The 25,443-nt window shown below is 35.2% G+C and overlaps 1 protein-coding gene across 2 annotated transcripts in view; it reads right to left on the bottom strand.

Annotated features, from left to right (window-relative positions):
* LOC149801575 (lysosomal acid glucosylceramidase-like) overlaps nt 1-25,443 on the bottom strand; it is a 76,134-nt gene that overhangs the window by 13,980 nt on the left and 36,711 nt on the right. For both annotated transcript variants that reach the window (XM_089955804.1, XM_089955802.1), the window contains exons 6-8: nt 20,478-20,715; nt 15,297-15,518; nt 9,313-9,476 (exon numbers count right to left, since the gene is read on the bottom strand). In XM_089955804.1, coding sequence (XP_089811930.1) covers nt 9,313-9,476; nt 15,297-15,518; nt 20,478-20,715 — 624 coding nt within the window. The remainder of the gene's footprint in view (nt 1-9,312; nt 9,477-15,296; nt 15,519-20,477; nt 20,716-25,443) is intronic.

The raw sequence follows: 25,443 nt of genomic DNA, 5'->3' as shown, positions 1-25,443 counted from the left end.
ACCTCACTTGGCACTCAGCATTAAAAGGCTAGTGTTAGGACTGGTCGTCCTGGTGTCAGGATAATGTCACAGGGTGGGACATCATGCTACATGTCTGCAGCATGATGCCCCAGTGCTAGGCATCACTATAAACTGTCACACTGCAGACATCGTAGCGATATGACTGAAAAATTAGTAAAGCTATGTTAAATATCCAAATCACACACACACATAATACCATAAGTTCTTTTTTTCTCATTTTCATTTTGTATTCAATGGAAATAAATTATTTATTGAATTTTACAAAGCTTGTTGCTTTTCACTCTTTTCTGTTACTTATTTTAAGAGCATAGACTTGTAACACTTGGATTGACAGAAAGTGGGTCATATGATGTTGCTGTGTTGAAGTGAAGCTTAAAAACTGGTGATACCTCGGTGGTGGCAAGGGGAGGTAATTAGCAAGAGTAATTTCCCTTTGTCTATCCAATTTTCAGAACAATGAAGTTTCGTTTATTTGTAGGCTGAATTTAGGAGGTAGCAGGCTTACATACTAATGTAATTGTGATCAAAGAATGTATTCAAAAGAGAAATGAAATTTTGTTACAAATTTTGTTTGATATCTTTACTTGCATCGGATGTATCAAACTTGTATCACATTAAACTTGGATGAAATAAAAATAATGATCATACTGCATTTATCTTGATGATCAGACCACCCCTATTTTCACAACCAAGCAAGTTTTTAGTTAAAATATTTAACCTGCAGAGTGTAACAACTTTAACACTGACCTAATCTAGGGTGTGGACAGAAAAATGGACATATAGCTGTACAGGTATGCAAACAGATACCCCAAAAAATCACTATGTCAAGCTTGCCCTAATGTGGACAAAAAGTGTATTCCCTACTTTATGAGAAATACTGTATTATAAGCCTTATCATTCACATTGGCTACTGACTGTCACAAAGCAGTCACATCTTGCACACCAGGGTTCTGCAGAATGCCATGTCTTACCTGTGATGTCATAACTTCTGATTACACAGGCAAGATGGAAAGTCTGACATTGAAATTGTGCAAACATTATATATACAGTAATGTTGCTACAACGTTGCTGCCAGATACAAGCAAATAGGGTAGAAGATATTGTGAATTTTTTAAAACTTGAAAACAGCATACTGTAACAATGCTGGGTATGATGCCAGCGGCTTTCTGCTTATGCAGGTGATAAAGATAATCAATCAGTACAATGAAAAGAATTGTGGCTTATGTGTTGTCAAAAATATGATTTTAAAGGGTTTGTATATAAATATCTGCAGGTGTTTACTGTTAAAATACTTTACACCTCTTCCTCGATAACTTGCGCATAATGGGATCCAAAGACACAGACCACACTATAAGCAAGAGTATGAGTTATCGAGGGACCTCCATAACAATATGAAATGGTTCCATTCTCACCGGACATCAAGAAAACCACCGGGGGGTGGGGGGTGGGGAGGGGTAGCGAACTAATCCGTTTAATGGCTGAGTACTCATTTTAAAATCACATTAGGAATAATTGTCAATAAAGCATTTTTTTATAACTAATGTTATTCATGTATTAGTAAAAATGACCTTTATTTTCAAGATGTCCAACTGCTGAGAGATTGCTCACATTATTCCAAATGGTTTCAACAACCTTTACATGTATATGAATACATTGTGTACTACATCACTGCTTTAAGTTTTTGTTGAGTAGTCTACTTCCCTGATCCTTATGTTCCCTGTTTTGCTCTCTACTATAGTGGAATGCAACACAAGGAGCATACTAAGCAGGGAACCAGACTAGTCATTAATTCAAATTCACAATCAAACAAGATTCCTTTTATTTAAAAAAACAGAACATTTAGTTGGTGAAACAGCCATCATCATCGAAAGAATATTTTTTTTATTGTTCTACAATAAAATATTGATGCAATGATTTCATTGCAAGTAACAGTGAAACTTTTTCTCATCTGTAAGGAAATCTCTGAGTGCCAATTTAGGAATTACAAATTAACTACAAACTCTGAAACTAGTTTTTCATTAATAAACGTATCTGTGAAACAGAATTTTATGCCATCAAGTATTCATTTTGCATGGTTGTCTTGCTTTTGTTTATCACATTTGTGAAAGATATGCTAATTTAAGGTAGTTTAATTATATTTCGTTCTCAAAAAAAAATTGTAACAGTGATTGATCACTCAAAATAAGTTGACCTGACACTAGACAGGGGCAGCTAGCTCTTATGCAGGTTGGATTTGCATGCCTTTCAACTTTTCAATTAGTCCACCCCCTTTATTTGATACGAAAGACATAGTTAATGTGGTAATACAAGGAGGTCAGCTTTTAATTCCACACAACAATGCAACAAATACTTACACAAATTAGGTATCAAACCAATGTCTGCACTTAATTAGGTTCTCACAGAAATGCTCATGGATATAGCTGTTACTAAGGTAGACTGACATATTTCACATCTGAATACAATAGTGTACATTGTAAACAAAATCATTATACTGAAACCAAACTAAAAGATATAACTAAAACACATATTTCACTTCATTAATTGGTGTATGTTTATTACTCAAGTAGGCATTTGTGACAATTTCATTGCATAGTTATTTACAGTGTACCAAGAATGTTGTTTGGAAAGAAATTGTAAAATACATCATTTCTTATTAAAAATTGATAATTTCATAATGTTGATTCAGATTTCCAGGTCATATTAACTGTTTTTGACAATAAAATGAGTGATATATCAAGGTTTATTTGCCAATTTTGATCATGATTTTCTTCATGTTCAACAAATAGGGGCCAAATTGTTGGTACTTTCTAGTTTAAAAAATGGGATCCACGGCTAACCCCGTATTATAAGCAGGTTCCCAAGTTAACAGGGCATGAGTTATTGAAGGAGTAGTGTATTTTGCCAGGAAAAAAAGAATAAGATCAATAAGAATGTACCTATTGGATACTTTGCCTTTATATGAGTGATAACTGAGCAACAAGGGAGATTAGCTGTACTCACTTAACTGCTCTACCCTCTATCAATAAAGACATTACTATTATTATTATTATTATTAAATAAATGCTAAAGTGACTCACCCTAACTAAATCTAAACAGGCATTAATGAGAAAACAGAAAGCTTACCATCTACAAAATATACATGAAATGCCCTAAGCTACTTAAATGTTTGTGGCGTCTCCTCCAAATTGTCTAGTGAAAGGGAACTCAATTTTTGGATATACCTTTGTGGAATGCAAAAGGAAAGATATTCTCCATGCTGGCAAGATGAATAAACCACAGTCCAACTGTATATCAACACTTATTATTAATATGGTTTATAAACATGAAATAAACCACAAGACAAAGCAGAAGTGTTACTGAACATACTCTAATTGTGATAATGAGAAGCCATTAGCTGAGTAATCAATTTAAATTAGAGGAATACCATTCCTTTGTTGGCATGGTAAGGACATGGATGTGCTTCTACTGTGATCATATCCCATGGTACAAGGAACAAGCAAGCACTTTGTACAATGAACTACCTTTGTTTCATAATTACTCACAAATATGATGAGAATTTATCAACAGTTTAGTAACTATATGCAGAGGAAATTATTTATCAAAACCTTAAACTGTTACTGCATAATCATTGGAAAAGTGAATGCTATATTTTACTTTCCACTAAAGTGAATGCTATATTTTACTTTTCACTAAAGTGAATGATATATTTTACTTTTCACTAAAGTTGGCTCCATAAAATAAAATGTTTATGTCCTATGGGAAGTTTAATGAGCTTTTCTTTATTTTTATACCTGAATGATTTGGGGGTGGGTTTGAGGCTAGATCTTATTCAAGTAAGATTTCTAGCTCTGTGTGGACCCAACATAAACTATTCTTAAGAAATCAGCTAGAATCTTAGTGTAGTTTTATGATATTTTACAATTTCACAAGTGTTCTAGTAATGCCTACACTGTGAAAATTCATTTGTATATATAAAGCAAATTCAAAGTTCATGTACTTTGCACTATTTCAGGCACATTACCCTGCACACATAAGTAGTTCTTTTTGTCACATGTCTGCTTCAGACAATTCATGGTTTTCCAAATAGGGATAAAAAATAAATGTCAATCCATGTCAAAATAGACAAGTAAATGTATCCTAACTTCATTACATTATGAAAGTTGTAGAGCAAACAACACTGCCATGTGACTTCCCCATTTTCAACTGTGCTTGATAACTCTGTAGCAGGATCTTTAGAATCACACAAAACTCCCCTCCTTGTGATGTGTGAAAATCCCTAAAGTTCAAGACATTTTACAACCAATAGTTTCCAAACTGAACAAGGAACAAGGACTGACACTCTACCAGGAATTCAAGATAAGACCATTTCTTCCTTTTAACTATGAAGTGCTTAACCCTTCATAGAAATTCTTCAGTGATAACAAGATTTTCAAATTAGCTACTGTCGTGGACATATTGGCTATCAACTTGGCACTATTTAGAACCACTGAAGCCTTCTTGTGGAAACCCCTGAAATTCTTTTCCATTTTGGAAGATCAATGATAACAAGATTTTCAAGATGTATGCCATTTTGGCCATACTGAATATTATGGGGGTTTGGTCTGGATATTATAAGAGGTCTTTTGGTAAAAGCACAATGTTGATATGACCAGCCATCTAGGAAGGTAGTAATAACAAGATTTTCAAGAAGCCAATCCTATGAGAAATCAGATTGCCACCATTTTCATTTACATCCAAGTCTTTAAGTGACAACTGAATGGCAATATCACATTTCATTCAGGAGAGGCTGCAATATCAAGATTTTCAAGATGGTCACTGTGGTGGCCATACTGGACATCAGATTGCCCCTATTTTCATTCAGGACTAAATAGACACCATAACAATGCTTCTATTGAACACCCCATGTCAATCTGACTTTCTGTACAGGAAGAGTAGCAATAACAAGATTTTCAAGATGGCCAAAGTGGCAGCCATATTAGACAACATATCAGCTAAATTTTCATTTGGAACCAGATAGACATCACTAATCTTTTCACGAAAACCTCATGTTGATATGATCATCCATTCAGGTGGGGTAACAATAACAAGTAACAAGAGTCTTAAGATAGCCACTAAGGCAGTCATATTGGATGTCTGAGTGGAACCATTTCTATTTAGGACAAACTATACCATGAGATGAATAAGTGTGTTAATTTTCAAGGCAATCCTCCAAGTAGTTTAGGAAGAACAGCGATAACAAACTTGTGCTTCTGGGCAGAAGGATTAATGACAGATGACAGACAACAAGCTCTTCTGGTGTACGACCAGTAAAGCAAAGAAAATCAGAGTGATTTAATTTACACGGTGGTGACACTTGCATCCTTGACATTGCTTTCATTAAGAAGAAGTTGCACAATGAAAGGACCAATTTCCCACAAAATCACTCCCTCTGAAATTTTTCCATAATTGCATACAAACTGAATTTGGAGAAAATGGATAGCTGCCCATGCACACTGTAGGCTAAAACTTAATCTTGAGCCCGGATAGAACAAACACCTTTCTGCACCAGAATCATCCACTTGTGGATACAACATAAAAACATGCATACTACAGACCAATGTAATTTATGAGAAAGAAACAGAGATAACATATGGGTGACTTTTCAATAAACAGTTGTGCATGGCCATTCTTAAGAAACTGTTTAGTGCTTTAAGGACACACGGTACTAATTATACGGAAGAACTGTGAACCAGTCTAGAAATGGGTGAAGAAATGATAGAGTATTTACAGGTTTGGTGGTCCATAATTGGTTAATAATGAAAATTAAAATTTTAGGAAAAATATCTTTTGAGAGCTTGTCCTATATGTAATGTAAAAAAAATATTGACAAATTTCTACTGATGCAATTTTAGCATTTTTACAGGCTTGACTCAGGAGTACTCAATACTGAAAGTAGCACCTGATTCATTTGGTGCAGAATCAATAACACGTGTTTCATGCACATGTATGTAAACAAATTGCCGCGGGTCATATGGTGTTCTCCACACATAAGCTTGCACCAAGGTTAGATGTGCACGAAAAATTATAGGTGTCATTATCAGCACCCATAAATTTTAAGTTATTGAATTTTGAATATGACAGTGTTTCCATATGTTTACCATTGGAGTGGAATTAGTACCGTGAGTCCTATATGCGACCTATACCATAATAGGAGTTTGTTGTTTCCATGGTTACCACGTGCATCCAGGGTATCAATTTGGTGGTTTTTACATATGACAGTGATAATGGAGTCTTTTTATCATGGTTTGCATGTGATTTTGGAGAAAAATTCTATACAAAAGACAGATGGGGATGGTTTTATACACTGGAGAGTGGAAGTATGTAGCTCAGGCCATAGGGAAAAGAGCACAGTATGGCCTGATGGCAGAATTTCATATGATGGTACCCATAGATTGGCCTGTATGGTTAAATACCATTTAACACATGCAATAATTCCCAAAAATGGGGTGGGGTGGGGTAGATTTTATATGTAAGCCACTTATGTCACAATCACTTATGTATCAGTACTGATCATTTAACTTTAGAGACACACTCAGCAGATCAAAGCAGAGAACATTGTAAAAATAAGGACTGTGCACAAAACTGCACATGCTGCATTGCCTCAACCTGTAAATCGAATTATTATATGTCGAGTCACATTGAATATCAATTATACCGGTCTTATTTCTTATCCTAGAATTAAACTCCTTGACACCTATTCTATGTTCAGCATGTTTCTCATATTGGTACATTACATTTTTGGGCAAACAGTATTGGAACTTTTCTGCATTCCTTTTGTTGAGGGAGCAGGGAGGGACATTTTCACTTAAAATAATAGTTATCAACCCTTCATTCCCAATATAAGTCTGCAAAAGTCCTATCTGTATTGCATTCTTTACACAGGCAGTTTTTCTTCCCCAACCTCCCTTCATACAGTTGAAACATTCTTGATGTATAACTGCATGGTGAACATACTGCTCTCTCCCACCAAACCAGATCTCTTTTTTCTTCATGTACCAAGTCCCATGATAGAAAACCTTTATACTCAGGGTGTTGCAACTTGTGGTCTCAGAACACATTATTCCAAATCTCAGCATTTGATTACTGCGTGCACTAAGTGATATGGGTTTTCTTCACCATATATGTTGTTGTGAATAAATGAAAACAAGCTTCATGTCAGAAATATGGTTTCATATTTGAAACAAAAGCTATTTATTAAACCTACATTGCTCTGTTCTTACCATCAAGTAATAGTAAGGAATCATTTAGCTGTAAATTAGAGCTTGCTATTTGGTTTGCCAATTCAAGGTGTATTACCTCCCCTTTGACTGTAATTGAGTGATTGCAATGTTTGCTTTGTTTCTCTTTTGTTCAATAATGTATGCATTTTTTCAGCTTTATATTAAAAAGTAAGTAATTTAACACTGCTTATAGTGGAAAGTAGCCACAGTAATGATTTTGAGACTTTTTCTTAACTTTTTAAGAGCTTTGGGTAAATGTAGGTATATGTTTATGTATTAGACAACTTCAATATGCAATTCAATTCTATTACTTAAATTTAACAAGTAGTGTATTCAGTGACAATTTTTATCAGTGTCTGCATATTGCATAGAGACATGAACTTGTCTTGGCATAGCAAAGTTTTTCACACATTTCTCCACCTCCAGCATACTTAATAGCTTGAGTCATAACAGTTTGTGCATACACTTTCTGTCTCCAACATCAATGTCAGCATTATAGGAACTTTGGATAGCTTTTTCAAATTTGTCTCTTGCTGTCCTTATGTAACATACCTCATGCTGATGTGTTATTTGGGTTGATACACATTCCCCCCACCCCCGTTGTGGGGAACATTACCAGGCTTGAAGAAATTACTCTGTCTATTCTTTGCTTATTCACCCTTCCCCATAGTTTTATACTAAAAAGTAGCACTATGTTATTTAATTATTCAGTATAATAAAGCTTATGGAACTCTTCCTTGGCTTTTATACCTTTTTATTAACATTTGGGGGTCATGAATCACATGTGATGATAGTTTAAATAAGTTTGGAATGTCAGCATCTCTTGATGCTTCATGGGTGTGTGTATATGTTTTAGTCACAAAAGGGCAATGGCATCTTATCATTTTGACCTGTCATGTGGCACACTTATTTGTTTTGTTTGATTGATGTGAATAGGGATGCACTGTATCTTATTTCTGTGAGAGTCAGCAAGAAAAGAAATGCAATTTTGAAATTTAAAACATTTAAAACTTGTCTTATAGCCAGTGAGAGATGAAAATACAATGCGTCATGTAATTTGATACCCTGTGATGTCATACTTGCTGATGTCAGCATGCTTGTGTTTCTTTTGTGTAGCATGCATGCCATAGAAAGATAACATGAAGATACAAAGGCAGAAAACAATTATTTTAATAACAAGAATAAGCCATTAATAAGTACAATACAACACAGCAACATGTGATGCGGATGCAATTTAACTATAGATATTGGTATCACATAAAATGCTATTGCACTATTATCCATGCAGAAGCATGGCCAATTCTTTCTTACAATTATGCTCTAATATCAAGGAGTAAAATACAAGTTTTTCCCAAAAAATTAAATCTGGTTATAGGACACACGGTACTAATTATACGGAAGAACTGTGAACCAGTCTAGAAATGGGTGAAGAAATGATAGAGTATTTACAGGTTTGGTGGTCCATAATTGGTTAATAATGAAAATTAAAATTTTAGGAAAAATATCTTTTGAGAGCTTGTCCTATATGTAATGTAAAAAAAATATTGACAAATTTCTACTGATGCAATTTTAGCATTTTTACAGGCTTGACTCAGGAGTACTCAATACTGAAAGTAGCACCTGATTCATTTGGTGCAGAATCAATAACACGTGTTTCATGCACATGTATGTAAACAAATTGCCGCGGGTCATATGGTGTTCTCCACACATAAGCTTGCACCAAGGTTAGATGTGCACGAAAAATTATAGGTGTCATTATCAGCACCCATAAATTTTAAGTTATTGAATTTTGAATATGACAGTGTTTCCATATGTTTACCATTGGAGTGGAATTAGTACCGTGAGTCCTTAAAGATCTACATATAGACCAATCTTATCAAATCTCATCTATGTCAAATGTCTTTGGTGTGACAAGCTTCCAATGATGGAGCAATGTACTGAACCAAACCAAAATGGCAGTCACCACATGAATAGTTACCTAGAGATACTATTTGAAATAGATCTAATGAATAGGATTTTTATTAAATGTTACCTGAAATGGCCCATTGCATAAAACATCGGCTGCTTGTAAAATTCATCTGCCTTGGCATTGACAATAACTGGACTGTCCACAAAGTTATTCACCCAATTTGGTCCTCCCTCCATGTCAAGAGCCATGTTCCAGTCTGACCAACCTGTCACCCAGTGACTGGCATCCTGAGGTAAATATATCTTAGTTATATAAATTTATTGTTCCAATTTTAAATATATTTCTTATTGTAAATTAAAAAAATGAAACTCATCATGACTAATGAAACAAACATGTATACATTGTTAATTGAATACTTTAGTCACTGCCCATCTTATACTACAACCTCTATTCATACTAATCCATCTAGTTCATACTAATCCATGCAGTTCATACTAATCCAGCCATTCATACTAAACCATGCAATTCATACTAATTCATGAACTTCACACTAATCCATGCAGTTCATACTAATCCCTCCAGTTCATATTAATCCATCCAGTTTATACTAATCCATGTAGTTCATACTAATCCATCCAGTTTATACTAATCCATCCATTCATATTAATCCATCCAGTTCATACAAGTCCATCCATTCATACTAATCCATCCAGTTCATACAAATCCATGTAGTTCATACAAATCCATGCAGTTCATACTAATCATTCCAGTTCATACTAATCTGTGCAGTTCATACTAATCACTCCATTTGTACTAATCCAGTTCAATGTGGATTCAGCATGCAGTTTCATACTCCTACCTATTTACACATGACAAATTCATGAACTCATTGAGCAAAGTTCAATTTCAATTTTAAGACAACCTCCACCAGTGTTTACTATTCTTTCTGGTGAACCTTCATCTTTGAATAATAATCCATTAAAATTTGCTAAGTTCAAACATTTACCAGAATACATGGGAAAGAATACCCTTTAGTTTCACCTCAGAGTTATGATCTTTCCTCTTGCAAACATTTGAAATCAGCAATCTGAGTATGATCCTGAGATTATCCATTCATACTGTGGTACATTAATATACAGGATAGGTCAGATAATTTGACATTTTAAGAGTGTTGTAGAGTAATCAAAACTTAAGGTAAGTTATGTTCAAAGCATGAAAACTTCTGTTTGGTATAAAAGTAAATATATTTGCTGTAACATGTTAATAATGAATCTTAAATAGTTGTATACCAACATTATTACTGAATAAAATCATTTAAATTGTAATATTTTGTGTGGTAATCATTCTTGGTAAGTTCAATACTTTAAATGAATTTCTAATTTGGAAATGGAATTTAATAGTAACTGAACTTTCTACTTCACCTGAAAGTCATTTTATCCAATACAGTGCCAAGAAACGTACTGTGCACTTTTAATATTTTTTCACTGCAACTAATTATGGGTAATAAGATGCATACAAAATGTTCAACTCATTTATAAATATAAAAATTGTCTAATTTTTAACATAAAAATAATCTGTGTGGAAAATAAAAGTACTGAAGATAAATTTAGTTTTTACAGATTGAGGGTGTGCAGAAAATTAGAAGGTGTGAAGATTTACTGACATGACAATAAGTATGATTTTGGAAGTGGACAATATAAGTGATCAAACATGTGTAGGATCCAATACTCTGAACCTTCACGTATGTAGATGATGCAGTACAGAGTATATTTAAAAGACTGTCTGCTTCTGAAAAGCAGTGATATGTAAACAGGTCTGACACCAGTAATATACATACAGGTCTGATACTAGCAATATAAATATAGGTCTGACACTAGTAACATACAAACAGATCTGACACTAGTAATACACACACAAGTCTGACACTAGCAATATAAAAAAAGCTCTAACACTAGTAACATATATACAGGTCTGACACAAGTAATATACAAACAGGCCTGACACAAACAATATACAAACAGGCCTGACACTAGTAATATACAAACAAATCTGACACTAGCAATAGACAAACAGACTGGACACTAGTAATATATATACAGGTCTGAAAATATACAAATAGATCTGTCACTAGCAATAGACAAACAAGTCTGACACTGAGGCTATGACCAAAATAAATTGATAACTACAGCCCAAGGCAAGTAGGAATAAGAAAGGCATGTTTATTCTTGGCATACTCTAACAAGCTATCTGATCAATTGTTAATCATATATTTCCAGATTATGGTCACAGTTAGGAATTAACAAAGAAACAATAACTTGACTTTAAATCGCTGCTCATGAATAAATATTATGTCATGAATTATATGTATAACATGGCTTTAAACCACTGCTCATGAATCAATATTATGCCATGAATTATATGAATGACATGACTTTAAACTACTGCTCATGAATAGATATTACATCATGAATTATATGTATAACATGGTTTTAAACCACTGCTCATGAATAGTTATTATGTCATAAATTATATGTATGACATGACTTTAAACCACTGCTCATGAATCAATATTATGTCATGAATTATATGTATAACATGACTTTAAACCACTGCTCATGAATAGATAGTATGTCATGAGTTATATGTATAACATGACTTTAAACCACTGCTCATGAAAATTGATATTATGTCATGAATTATATGTATAACATGGTTTTAAACCACTGCTCATGAATCAATATTATGCCATGAATTATATGAATGACATGGTTCTAAACCACGGCTCATGAATCGATAGTATGTCATGAATTATAAGAATAACATGATTTTAAACCACTGCTCATGAATTACTATTATGTCATGAATTATACTTCTAACATGACTTTAAACCACTGCTCCTCTATTGATATTATGTCGTAAATTATATGTATAACATGGCTTTAAACCACTGCTCATGAATCAATATTATGTCATGAATTATGTTTAACATGGCTTTAAACCACTGCTCATGAATTGATATTGTCATAAATTATATGTGTGACATGACTTTAAACCAGTGCTGATGAATCAATATTATGTCATGAATTATATGTATAACATGACTTTAAACCACTGCTCATGAATAGATAGTATGTCATGAGTTATATGTATAACATGACTTTAAACCACTGCTCATGAATTGATATTATGTCATGAATTATATGTATGACATGACAAATAACATGCTAAACCACAGTTGACCACAGATTTGATTTCCACACCACTGTACAGTCTCATACACAAATGCACCCTCAAAATTTTTAACATTAGCAGATGCATGTACTACATTCACAACAAAAGTAAGAGGAAATGCTGCATTTGTTTGTTGTTGTAGTTGTTGTTGTTGTTGTAGGGTTTAATGCCATTTTTCAGCACACAATAGGCTATACATGGCGGCCAGTATTATTGGTGGAGGAAGAACCCGGGAAATCCCTGGAAAGAATCACCAACCCCCGAGAAGCTACTGGCAAGCTTTCTCACATACCCACATTGGCCGAATCCGAGACTCGAACCTACGCTGAGAGAGGTGAGATGGCAGTGATCCATAACAGAGAGCACTTTAGACCACTCGGCCACTCGGGGCCCCCTGCGTTTGGTTGTTGTTGTTGTTGTTGTTGTTGTAGGGTTTAACGCCATTTTTCAGCACACGATAGGCTATACATGGCGGCCAGTATTAATGGTGGAGGAAGAACCCAGGAAAACCCCGGAAAGAACCACCAACCCATGAGAAGCTACTGGCAAGCTTTCTCACATACCCACATTAGCCCCTGCGTTTGGTAATAAATACACTGTTTATTCAAACAAAAGAGTGATGTGTTGGCTTTTACAATAAATCAGATAAAAGTCTACATGAAAATGGTTTTATGGATTCTTTTATGCATTACGACAGACTAATAAATTCAGAAAAAGTACAAAGCAAACATAAAAGTTTCTAAGTTTAAATGAGCCAAATTACATGTCTGAATTCTCAACAGTGACGTGTACATTTGAGAATCCAATATTTCAATTCTAAATTTGTGCTCCTAGTTGTAAACATTTACAATAGCATCTACACCACAAAACATTATCTGTAAAGTGAAGGAAAGGCCAGTGACATTAGTCACACTGTTCTGTCAGTCAAATTGATGCCACATATATGTTAGCACTACCGTTGTGTCATAACAGGCTGACCTCAAATTGCAGCCAAACATAATGTATAATGATGATGTTTTATCATTTATGTTACACATCCACAAAAGTATTTTGTTAAAAGAGCAGTTATGATTCCAACACAATTTCAAGCCATCATCAAATATTCTGAACAAGAGTCCCTTGAAAGGACTGATGCTCTACTAGGCAAAATGAACAGAATCCTAAATAATATGGTTTGTTCTTTATAACTGTTGAGTACTCAAACCATCTCTGATATTCTTGAGCAACAACAAGATTTTAAAGATGGCCACTGTGGCTGTAATATTGGTTGCCACCATTTTCATTTAGGACCAACACAATATCATAAGACATATTTTAGTGAAATCCCATATCAATATGATAATCCATTAGGGAGGAGTGGTAGAAAGATTTTTCCAAGACAGCCATCATGGCAGCAGTATTGGAAGTAAGACTGGTATCATTTTCATTTTGGACTGACAAGACATCATCAGAAATTTTTCAGTATGACCACGTATTCTTAAGTGGTAGCAATAATAATATTTTTAAGACAGCCACTGTGATGGCCATATTGGCTGTCAGAATGAGATCACTTTCATTTGGTGCCCGCTAGACACCATGTAAAGACTTCTCATAAAAATCCCATGTCAATCTGACTTTCTGTTTATGAACAGTGACAATATGATTTTCATGACAGCTGCTATGGTGGCCACACTGGATGTAGGGGCAGCAGAGTTATTCATTTAGGATCAACTTGATATCACATGAAGTCTCTTCATGAAAACCCCATGTTCTTATAACCACAACAATATTTTCAAGATGGCTAACATCATAGCCATATTAGATGTCAGATCAGCACCATTTTCACTTAGGACAGACTGGACACAATAAAAAAAATCCACTGGTGAGAATCCTTTGTCAATATGACTTTCTGTTGAGAAGTAATGATGACAAGAGTTTCAAGATGGCTGAAAAGGGGACCACACTAGGTATCAGATGGTAACTTCAGCTAGGTACCATATGAAGGTTTAGTAAAAACCTGGTGTTGCTATGACCATTTGTTCAGAAGAAGTAGTGATAACAAGATGGTTGCCATAGTGATCACATTGGCTATCAGACCAGTACCACTTCCATTTAGTACCAACAAGACGTTACAACAAATTCTTCTGAAACCCCATTAGCCATAACAACATTTTCAAGATGGCCACATTGGCAGCCATACTGAATGTCCAAGCAGCACACCTTTCATGTACAGACTAGGCCTTGTGATGACTGCATGTAAAGATTCATAGTGATCTTCCTAGAGGTTTATGTGAGGCAACAATTGTAACAAACTTGTGCTAATGGATGGACAAATAATGAATTATAAATGACAGGCCATCCCATAAGCTATTCTGGTCTATGACAAGTAGAGATAAAATAAATTGACTTTTGTTCAAATAACTTGTACAGTCTTACATAATCAGGTTAATTCCCTCTAGCTGGATACAGTGGATTCAGTGATTCAACATACATTGCAAAACTGATCCAGAAACAGATTGATATCATACCTAGACCTCTCTGAAACTGAATGCTTAAGAAAGACTCATATAAGAATTTCTGTGGACAATTTTTACTGGGAACTATGTCTAGTCATGACAAAAGCATATCAAGTTCCATGAGGATTTCTCATAAGGTTCAAGAGAAATTAAGTAAAACAAAACGGTTCAGAAGGATGGAGAAACTGACTCCAGTATTGACCCCAAGCCATCATATGTACAGTGCCTGGAATATTATGAAAACAAAATAAAATCCAATGATATGAAATCTATTTTGTTCTGAAGTTATTTACAGCAAACTGATTATATTTTTTTACTGAAAATTACGTATTTTGACAAAAGGCAAATTACACCTGTTACTAATGGAATAAATGTCACTACCTCTATAATGCTATGTGTATATTTTTCAGCATTCTCCCAGTTGCCAAGGGACACTTTGCTAGGGAAATTACTGGTGATGCATGCTTCTGTTGCTAAGATAAACTTGTCTGGGTACTCCTTATGTGTGACATCCAGTGACAGTGTGGGAGCTATGAAGTCTTCATACCAATGCACAGCTATTCCAGACACGTACATCGAGGCATTCGATTGCTGGGAAAATACCTACAAAGGAAAATGGAATTTTTAAAAACTATGTAACAAATTTTCTAAATATAGAGGATCTCACATAAAAATTTATCAAAAAATCTGATTATTTTGCATCTTCACATTATTTTTAAACAATTGTTATACATGTTACAAGGAGCTGCAGAAGTCTAGCTGGTAGAGTGTCAGACTTATAATCCAAGGGTCAGTGGTTTAATATCTGCTCAGGCCATCCCAGGTCAGCGGCCTCCGTTTGCCCTTGGGAAAGGCATTTATCCCATTTTCTTGGTATGATATAGCCAATAATATCTTCAAAGTGCTGTCAAAACCAATAAACCAATAACCTAAACATTTCACATAGAATGAGCACAAATGCAAAGTTCTATTTATAGCATTATGCCATGCAAAACTACAAGAGTATTTTCAAGGAAGCTTTATACTTTCATTAGTAGCATGAAGACAAATAACATCTGTTCTGGTCTGACCCCCAAGTGCCAGTACATTATTATACTGTTATGTAGTCCTAGCATGAAGACAAATACCATCTGTTTTAGTATGACCCCTGAGAGCCAGTACATTATTATCTTGTCATTCAGTAATAGCATGAAGACAAATAACATCTGTTTTGGTCTGACCCTTGAGTGCCAGTACATTATTGTCTTGTCATTCAGTAATAGCAAGAAGCCAAATAACATCTGTTTTGGTCTGACCCTTGAGTGCCAGTACATTATTATCTTGTCATTCTGTAATAGCATGAAGCCAAATAACCTGTTTTGGTCTGACCCTTGAGTGACAGTACATTATTATCCTGTCATTCAGTCATAACATGAAGCCAAATAACCTGTTTTGGTCTGACCCTTGAGTGCCAGTACATTATTATCTTGTGATTCAGTAATAGCATGAAGACAAATAAAATCTGTTTTGGTCTGACCCTTGAGTGCCAGTATGTTATTATCTTGTCATGTAGCAAGCATATCAGTCCTTTTTAAAAAAAAGGTAGAAAAGAAGACTCAGATAAATAAAGTCATAACAATCTTGCTCAAAATTAGGGTACATGGATTATATGAGAAAAAGCATTAACAGACTTTATATGGATTAATGACCTCTCTTAAATCTACTTGTGATGATTAGGGTGCTTCTACCATTTGATACTCTTTTTGTACAGAGGGTGTTTCAACTGTTTCAGACCATCTTGTACATAAGCTGTTCTACTTTATTACATAGCAAGTTTCTATTCTTTGATGCTCTGCATCTACATTTTCTACTGTCTGATGCTCTGTTGGTACACAGCAAATTTCTACTGTTTCATGCACCACTTGTACATATGGTGTTTCCACTGTTTGATGCCCTGTTTTTACATACAATTTTCTACTGTTGGTTGACCTACTTGTATATAGGCTGTTTCTACTGTTTGACAAACAGTTTGTACAGAAGATACTTCTACCATTTGATGACCTACTTGTATATAGGACATTTCTACTGTGTGATGCCCTATTTTTATATAATGTGTTTCTACTATTTGATTCTCTGTTTGTACATAGGATATTTTTACTATTTGATGCCCTAACTGTACACAGGTGTTTCTACTATTTGATGCCCTAATTGTACACAGGTATTTCTACCATTTGATGCCCTAATTGTACACAGGTGTTTCTACTGTCTGATGCCCTACTTGTACATAGGATGTTTCTACTATTTGATGACCTATTTGTAAATAGGATGTTCAACTGTTTGATGATCTATTTGTATATAGGATGTTTCTACTGTTTGATGACTTATTTGTACATAGGATGTTTCTACTGTTTCGTGACTTATTTGTACATAGGATGTTCCTACTGTTTGATTAACTATTTGTACATAGGATGCTTCTACTATTTCATATCCTATTTGTACCAATGATGTTATAACTGTGTGATGGCATTTTGTACATATGGTGTTTCTACTGTTTGTAAATAGGACATTTCTACTGTTTGATGCCCTATTTGTACATGGGGAATTTCTACTATCTGACGACCTATCTCTGCATATGATATTTCTACTGTTTAATGACTTATTTGAAAAAAGGGTGTTTCTACTGTTTGATGCCCTAGTTGTTATTAGGGTGTTCTACTATCCAATGTCCTATCTGTATATAGGACATTTCTACTATTTGATGACTTATTTTGTACATGTGTTTCTACTGTTTGATGACTTATTTGTACATAGGGTGTTTCTACTGTTTGATGCCCTAGTTGTACATAGGATGTTCTACTGTTCAATGCCCTATCTGTACATAGGATGTTTCTATGGTTTTATGACCTATTTGTACATAGGATGTTTCTACTGTTTGATGCCCTAGTTGTACATAGGGTGTTTCTGTTTGATGCCCTAGTTGTACATAGGGTGTTTCTACTGTTTGATACCCTAGTTGTACATAGGGTGTTTCTACTGTTTGATGCCCTAGTTGTATATAAGGTGTTTCTATTGTTCAATGCCCTATCTGTATATAGGATGTATCTACTGTTTTATGTCCTATTTGTACATAGGGTGTTTCTACTGTTTGATGCCCTAGTTGTACATAGGATGTTCTACTGTTCAATACGTTATCTGTACTTAGGGTGTTTCTGTTTGATGTCCTAGTTGTACATAGGGTGTTTCTACTGTTTGATGCCCTAGTTGTACAAAGGGTGTTTCTACTGTTTGATGCCCTAGTTGTACATAAAGTGTTTATACTGTTCAATGTCCTATCTGTATATAGGATGTTTCTACCGTTTGATGACCTATTTGTACATATGATGCTTCTACTGCTTGATGTCCTATTTGTACACAGGATGTTTCTTTGTATGATGACCTATTTGTACATAGGATGTATCTACTGTTTTATGCCATATTTGTACATTGGGTGTTTCTACTGTTTTATGCCCTAGTTGTACATAGGAGGTTCTACAGTTCAATGCCCTATCTATACATAGGGTGTTCTACTGTTTGATGCCCTAGTTGTACTTAGGGTGTTTCTACTGTTTGATGCCCTAGTTGTACATGGGATGTTCTACTGTTCAATGTCCTATATGTACATAGGATGTTTCATTGTTCAATGCCCTAGTTGTACATAGGGTGTTTCTACTGTTTGATGCCCTAGTTGTACATGGGATGTTCTACTGTTCAATGCCCTATCTGTACATAGGATGTTTTATTGTTCAATGCCCTAGTTGTACATAGGGTGTTTCTACTGTTTGATGCTATATTTGTATATAGCATGTTCTACTGTTTAATGCCCTAGTTGTACATAGGGAGTTTCTACTGTTTGATGCCCTAGTTGTACATAGGGTGCTCTACTGTTTGATGCCCTAGTTGTACATAGTATGTTCTACTGTTTGATGCCCTAGTTGTACATAGGGTGCTTCTACTGTTTGATGCCCTAGTTGTACATAGGATGTTCTATGGTTCAATGTCCTATCTGTACATAAGGTGTTCTACTGTTTGATGCCTTATCATCATTTTGTGATAGCTAAAAGGCTCAGCAAGAAAACTATGAAAAGTTTCACAGTTCCCACTGCTTCTGTTTGGAAGAACATACTGATGTGGAAGTAGGTTAGGAAGGTTCATATCCACCAGCACCTTCTCTGAATTAATTTCTAAAGAAGAGACTTCCTATTTTTCAAGCCATCCTTTTATTTAGCAAGATAGTAAAAAACAATAACACTGAACTCAATCATAAACACTCTAAAACTAAACTTAATGCAAAAACACTCTAACACTGAACTTAATCAAAAACACTCTAACAATGGACTCAATCAAAAACACTCTAACACTGAACTTAATAAAAAACACTCACAATTTAAGATGTATTTTCTTCAGCAATAAGCTGGAGAGGGGCTTGTAAGCCATCAAGTAATCAACAAATTCAGGAACTACAGTGGAGAAGAAAACAATCAACTTTTTAACAGCTGCTTTCCATTCTTAAAATCAGTCCTGTAAATTTTGTTTTACTTATTTAAGGAAGAAAGACGGACCTCTATTAATTATATAAGTTCCATCCAAACCTGCTTAGGGTCCAAAATTAGGCCATTATCCCACCTTGTCTTGTGTTCTTCAGTTCTGTAACATGAAATTGACAACCTAACTGTTTTCTTCCAAAAATGAATTCAATAACAAATTTGAAATGTGTCTAGAGGACATGGCTGCCCCTGTTAATCTAGTGTATTTGAGATATGAATACAAGATAAAATGAAAAATTTCAAGGTCAAACTTGGCAATAAATCTTAACAATTTTCACCAAATAATGTAAAATAGACACTTGTCTAAGTCCGATCAATATAGAGGTTATATCAAATTTGGTTTCAATCCATGAAGACCTTAAAAAGTCATTAGGTGGAAATGGAAATCATAATGCAAGGACAAACTTAATCATCTTACTGGAGTTGTAACAGAGAGACATTTTGTTAAGAATAAGTGCAAAATAAATGTGACCTAGGTATGACTGATAAAAATAAACTTAGTAGTAAATTTTGTTTCAATCCATTAATTCCCTGAAAGGTTACCAAGTGCGAACAGAATTCATGATGCAAGGGCAAAAACTTCAAGGTCAAAGAGGATTGTAACTTACTAAAGTTTTGACACATATAAAAACTGAATTTCACATATATTTCCTCAGTTTAAAACCTCATATTTAATTTTATTTTAATCCATATATTTTAATTTAGTTCATCAAAACAACTGAGCAGAAATGGAATCATAGATGCAAATGCATCTTCTATGATTCCAATACATCTTCTAAGTCATACATGGACTGTAACAGCCAAATTTTAACAGAAATAGGTAAAAACTGCAGCTACATTAGAACTTATTATAATAAACCCCATAACAAAGTTGATTTCAATACAGTTTTGAGCTGAAATAAAATTGTGACAGATGTGATGTAATGTGATAGGATGGAAGGACAGAGGTAATGTATTGTCCTTGGTTTACAATTTGCTGGCCTATGAATTTTTTAAATACCTTTTCTGCCCAGTATGGCAAGTTGAGGCGTGTATCATCCAATATCATCAACCTGACATCTGAGAAACCCCCTGCCTTCATGGCAGGTCCTAAATCAAGGGCAATAAAATCTCTCTGCTGATCAGGGTACCAGCCCATGGCTTGGAATGGAAAGTAGTGAATATATCCATCTGTGGGCTCATTCTGGGCTGTCAAACCCCACAAAGTGATGTTATGCTTTCTGTACTCCTCCAAAAACCTGCATCGGAAGCAAGTACAAAATGATCATCAGACTCTATTAAACCAATGTGCTAGAAAATATGTTTAATAATACATCTACTTACCTAATTAATGTAGGTAAGGGTTACATCCACTACTGCTCATATCCAGCTCTTGTAAGATAAAGAGGTGTTTGACAAATCTTTTGGCTTGCTTTTGCACAGAAGTGCTAATGGTCATCTGCTTGTCAAGGTCAGTCAGACAAAAGTGACCTCCCTGTAGCAGGACTGGCACCAAATCTGCTCAATCATCAGTTATTACTGGTCAGAAGTGCATGTTCTTGGTGATGAAAGCAGGTGCCACTATGAGAGACATTAAACCATCATAGCAGAATTACAGACAGTTTGGGTTGACCAACAAGGCCTGAATCTGGACTGATTCTGCCTGAAGTAGCTAAGGTGATTAGAAAGTAGGTCTTGTATGAGAATGAAGTTGGAATGCTGTTCAAGGAGTGTCTTGATCAATTATGCCAGACTCACAGAAGATTCCCATGTGGATAAAGAGGCAAATGCCTTTGGTCAAGTCAAAATGTGCATGATGGATGAAGAGGTCTTTGTTCCATCCTATAGCCTCCCATCCATACTATGCAACATATCTGAGATCATGAAATGATAGCCCTTTACTGTAATGGAAATTAACAACTTCTTCCTGAAAAGCACTGTACAACAGAGATGTATTCTATTCAAATGACAAAGACTGGAAAAAAGTGGTGAGTAATCATGCTTGACTAATTTTGTCCATCAATTGTTCTGAGAGATGTTTCTTCCTGGTTTTTTATAAATCTGAATCAGGCATGCAGATTCACCATGTCTGGTATAAGATGGAAACCTGCATTCACTGTTGACTCAGCAGACACAAAAAGGCAAAGTTTTTCTGGCAATCATTGCTGCTAGATGGAGGAGGCAGCTGATCAATGGTGTTTCTCCCTTGAGAAGACTCAGCTGGATAAGTTGACACTCATATGCTCTCACTTCTGCAAGGAATCTGAGGGGTAATAGGAATATGTTTAGTGAGACCATTCTGATTTAGGAAAAGAGTGTTTGCAACTCAGGTTTTGAATCTGTGGCTGGCAAGAAGAGAATTGGGCACTAGGCATTCCACCACACTGAATAGAGAACTGAAAAGGCAATCCCAGGAGCTACAGACTGAACAGAAGGTGCAGGAGCAAATGAAATAATAAAAGATAGTGAAGGTGCTGAAATGCATGAGATATCACACTCCTAAAGACATCTGCTGTGATCATAAGACATTCACTAGTATAGTCTTCATCTCCAGAAGGCTGACATGTGGAGCAGGCCAGAAGAGGTCATACCCAACTGACTTGGAGGAAGGGCAGGAAGTAGGGAAGTTATCACATTTGTTGAGATGGTACCTCATATAATCCAAAACTTTAATCACTGGGTCTAACAGGCAAAGTTTTGGTCACCTCTGAGGATAGGGTGGTCTTCTGGGATCTCTTGAACCAGTTGCTCAAAGGATGATGGGTAATGGCTGCACTGCGAAGACCCAAGTGGCAAGAGATTCCTAAGTCAAAATATGACTCTCCACTTGGAGAGAGAACCACCAAGGTAATCCCCAAGCAATGTTCTACAGGATGACAAAGTGGGTTTTGGACCCAATAGCCAGATGGATGAAGTGTTGGGACTGAATGAAATAATATTTGTTCTTTTTTACAAGGAATCTGAGATAATTCATGAGTGAAACACAGGATTTCATGCCTTGCTGCAAAGGGATTCTCACCTTGTACTTTTGACCAGTAAGTTCTTCCCGCTGAGCAGCTTTGGGGACCAATATCAAAGTATTCATGCTGAACTTGCATGCCTGAAGATGTTGGTTCAGAGAGCTATGATCCTAAAAAAGCCTAGTGGAAGATCCTACTGGGGATGTGTTTTGAAGGAACTCAGTCGTTCATTTTGTAAGAGTGTGTATATCCCATTGGGAACCATGGGTCATCAGAGAAGTGTGTCTCCCATTCTGTGGTGAAGGGTGAACACTTAAACCCACCCGTGTATCAGAAGAAGGGCAACAAGGGAATATCATCATTTCCCATGGAAAAATTGTCATGAAAAAATGTGGGTCAAGACCAGATATGATTTCCCTATATTAATATTTGGGTCGCTGGGCCACTACAAGACCAGATATGATTTCCCTATATTAATATTTGGGTCGCTGGGCCACTACAAGACCAGATATGATTTCCCTATATTAATATTTGGGTCGCTGGGCCACTACAAAGTTTGCCCCTTTGGCAGCTTACTTTCTGGCCTCCTCTGTCTGGTTGTGAAATAAAAGGTTGAAAAAAATAGGGTGCAATCTAAGGATGGACCTGTGATGGTCTTTTAGGAATGCATCTCTTTTATACATGATAGAGTTGTTTGTTTTATGGATGCAGTTATGGCATTATAGAGTGATTGCTAAGCTGCCCTAGTGAGTATTCAAGCCTTAAGTGAAATTGACTCCTGGACATGGAAGTGGTCCAGGCTATGTCCTTGTTGCAGAAAAAATATAGCCAATGAGACAAAGTTAAGCATGGAGTCAGTCACTTACCAACATTGCATAATGGTTGTTGTATATCAAAAAGGACTTCTGGACCATGTACAAAGAGGAAGGTTACAACAGTCTCAGGCCTGCAATGTCTTTGTCAATAGCTGGGACTTAAGTCTAAAAGACTGGTGTGCTTGTCTTGTAAACAGTTGGGTTAAAGTTGATACAAGTTGTCATTGCAATAGATAGGTCTGATGATGCTTGGGTCTTGAATTTGCTGTGCAAAGTCTCATCAATCTGAGCAAACTATAGACACTGTTTTCAAAAAAGGTGGTATTTTGTATGAGACCATCGATGGAGCAGAAGGAGGTAGAGGTCAGATGACTATTTCAGTCAGTGCACAAAAGGCTCAGTTTTCCACTGATGACAGATCAAGGAAGGAAGATGGTGCACATAAGCATGTCATAAAACTCAAACAAGTGGGATGGCAAAACAAACTGCTGTGAAGGTAGTGGTAACTGGAAAGGGAGTGTGACAAAGGAGAGTGACTGGAATTGGTAGTCTGTTCATAGTGAGACACTGTAATCTTCAAGTGTTCACTTAAGTGTCACCAAAAGTCTAAGGCAGGTACAAGGTGTCCATGATTTATTTATCTTATATGAATTATGTCCTCTGTTTCTCAATATCTATTTAACATTGGTTTTAAGCAATACTTTATTTTTAAGTTGCAAAAACAGTATTATGTTATATGTTTATTATAAATATATTTTCTTATGTGCATAAAATTATTATATTCAAGCACATTGTATTCATAGTTCAAAGTGTGTTTGGATGGAGAAACATGCAGCAGTATATTTTGGCTTTATGACTTTAAAAGAGCATGTTGTAATTTTAACTAGTAAGAGCAATGAGATTATAGTCTTTTAAGTCAGGAAAATACTTCATAAACTATCACTTAATTATTTTAACTTTCTGAAAGTTCTGTATAAAATGGCAGACAGAAAGATTTCTAAATTACTTTGAAACAACACCCATTACATGTACATTGAGCAAAGGTGCATATAACTTATTACCATACTGTCATCCTAATTGCACTGTTGCCAATTAAACATTGTTCTGCCTATTCATAGTCGACACAATGAAGCATTAATCTGATGTATGACCAAACTTGACTCTTCTTTCCAACGTAATTGACACAACCAAGAATATGCATGGCTCCATGCATAACATGTGAGTGCTTCTAATTTTAGAAAGGGAGATTTTCCTAATATAACCTCACAATTTCTAGCTTTGTTACAACCATATAATGATAGGATTGCAAATGTATGATATTATTATTTGCCACCATACTTGCTGTAATGTCATGCTTTGGTTAGATAATATTTACTTCACTACTTTTTTCACGTCACAAAAATGAATTTCAGAAAACAACCTTGACCATAGAAAATTGCAGCGCCTTTTGAATTCCAGAACATAGCATTTGTCAAATATGGTTCTGACCTACATGATTAAGTTATTAAGGTAAAAATTCTATCATATAAACTTGAGATTTTGCTTTCCATGAATTGTACATTTTCCTTAACCTAATTGTTGAATTATTCATCAAAACAGACCATCTAGTAAAGTAGCATTTCTTAGACACTGCAATGTCTGCCATTGTATGTTCACATACAGTTTCAAACTGATTTTATAAAGAAAATAATGCAAACACTGCAGTTAAAATCTTCATTTCAAAAATTTATATTAGAATGTGTTCTTCACCAATTATATTCTTAAAACACAAATTGCTATTTACATATTGAAGTTTAAGTATCAAAACAGAAACTTGTTTTCATCTTCAAATGGTAGGCCTAACAACAGAAATTGCGCAATGATAACTTGCTTGGAAAGGATTAAAGGTCATTTTGTTGGCGCAATTGGTATCAAAACTGTATAGAATACATTTAGCCTTGGGCTATAACACTACACTGTTAGAACTTCCTAGCTACAGTGAGGGGGCATCTCAAAAGTCTTAGCTACTATAATTCATTGTATGTCTAAAAATAAATCACAAGGCAAAGTAAATTTTGCTTTCCTAACAGAAAAAGGTGAAATTTACATTTTTTAGGTGACTTAGTTGCCCACTTTGCCTGGTAGCACAACCCATATATATATATATATATATATATATATATATATATATATATATATATATATATATATATATATATATATATATATATAT

The sequence above is a fragment of the Sinohyriopsis cumingii genome, chromosome 4 (assembly GCF_028554795.1).
Source record: "Sinohyriopsis cumingii isolate HCF-2022 chromosome 4, ASM2855479v2, whole genome shotgun sequence".
NCBI lineage: Eukaryota > Metazoa > Mollusca > Bivalvia > Unionida > Unionidae > Sinohyriopsis > Sinohyriopsis cumingii.
Note: the sequence above shows the minus strand (reverse complement) of the source record. Positions and strands in the feature narration are given on the sequence as shown.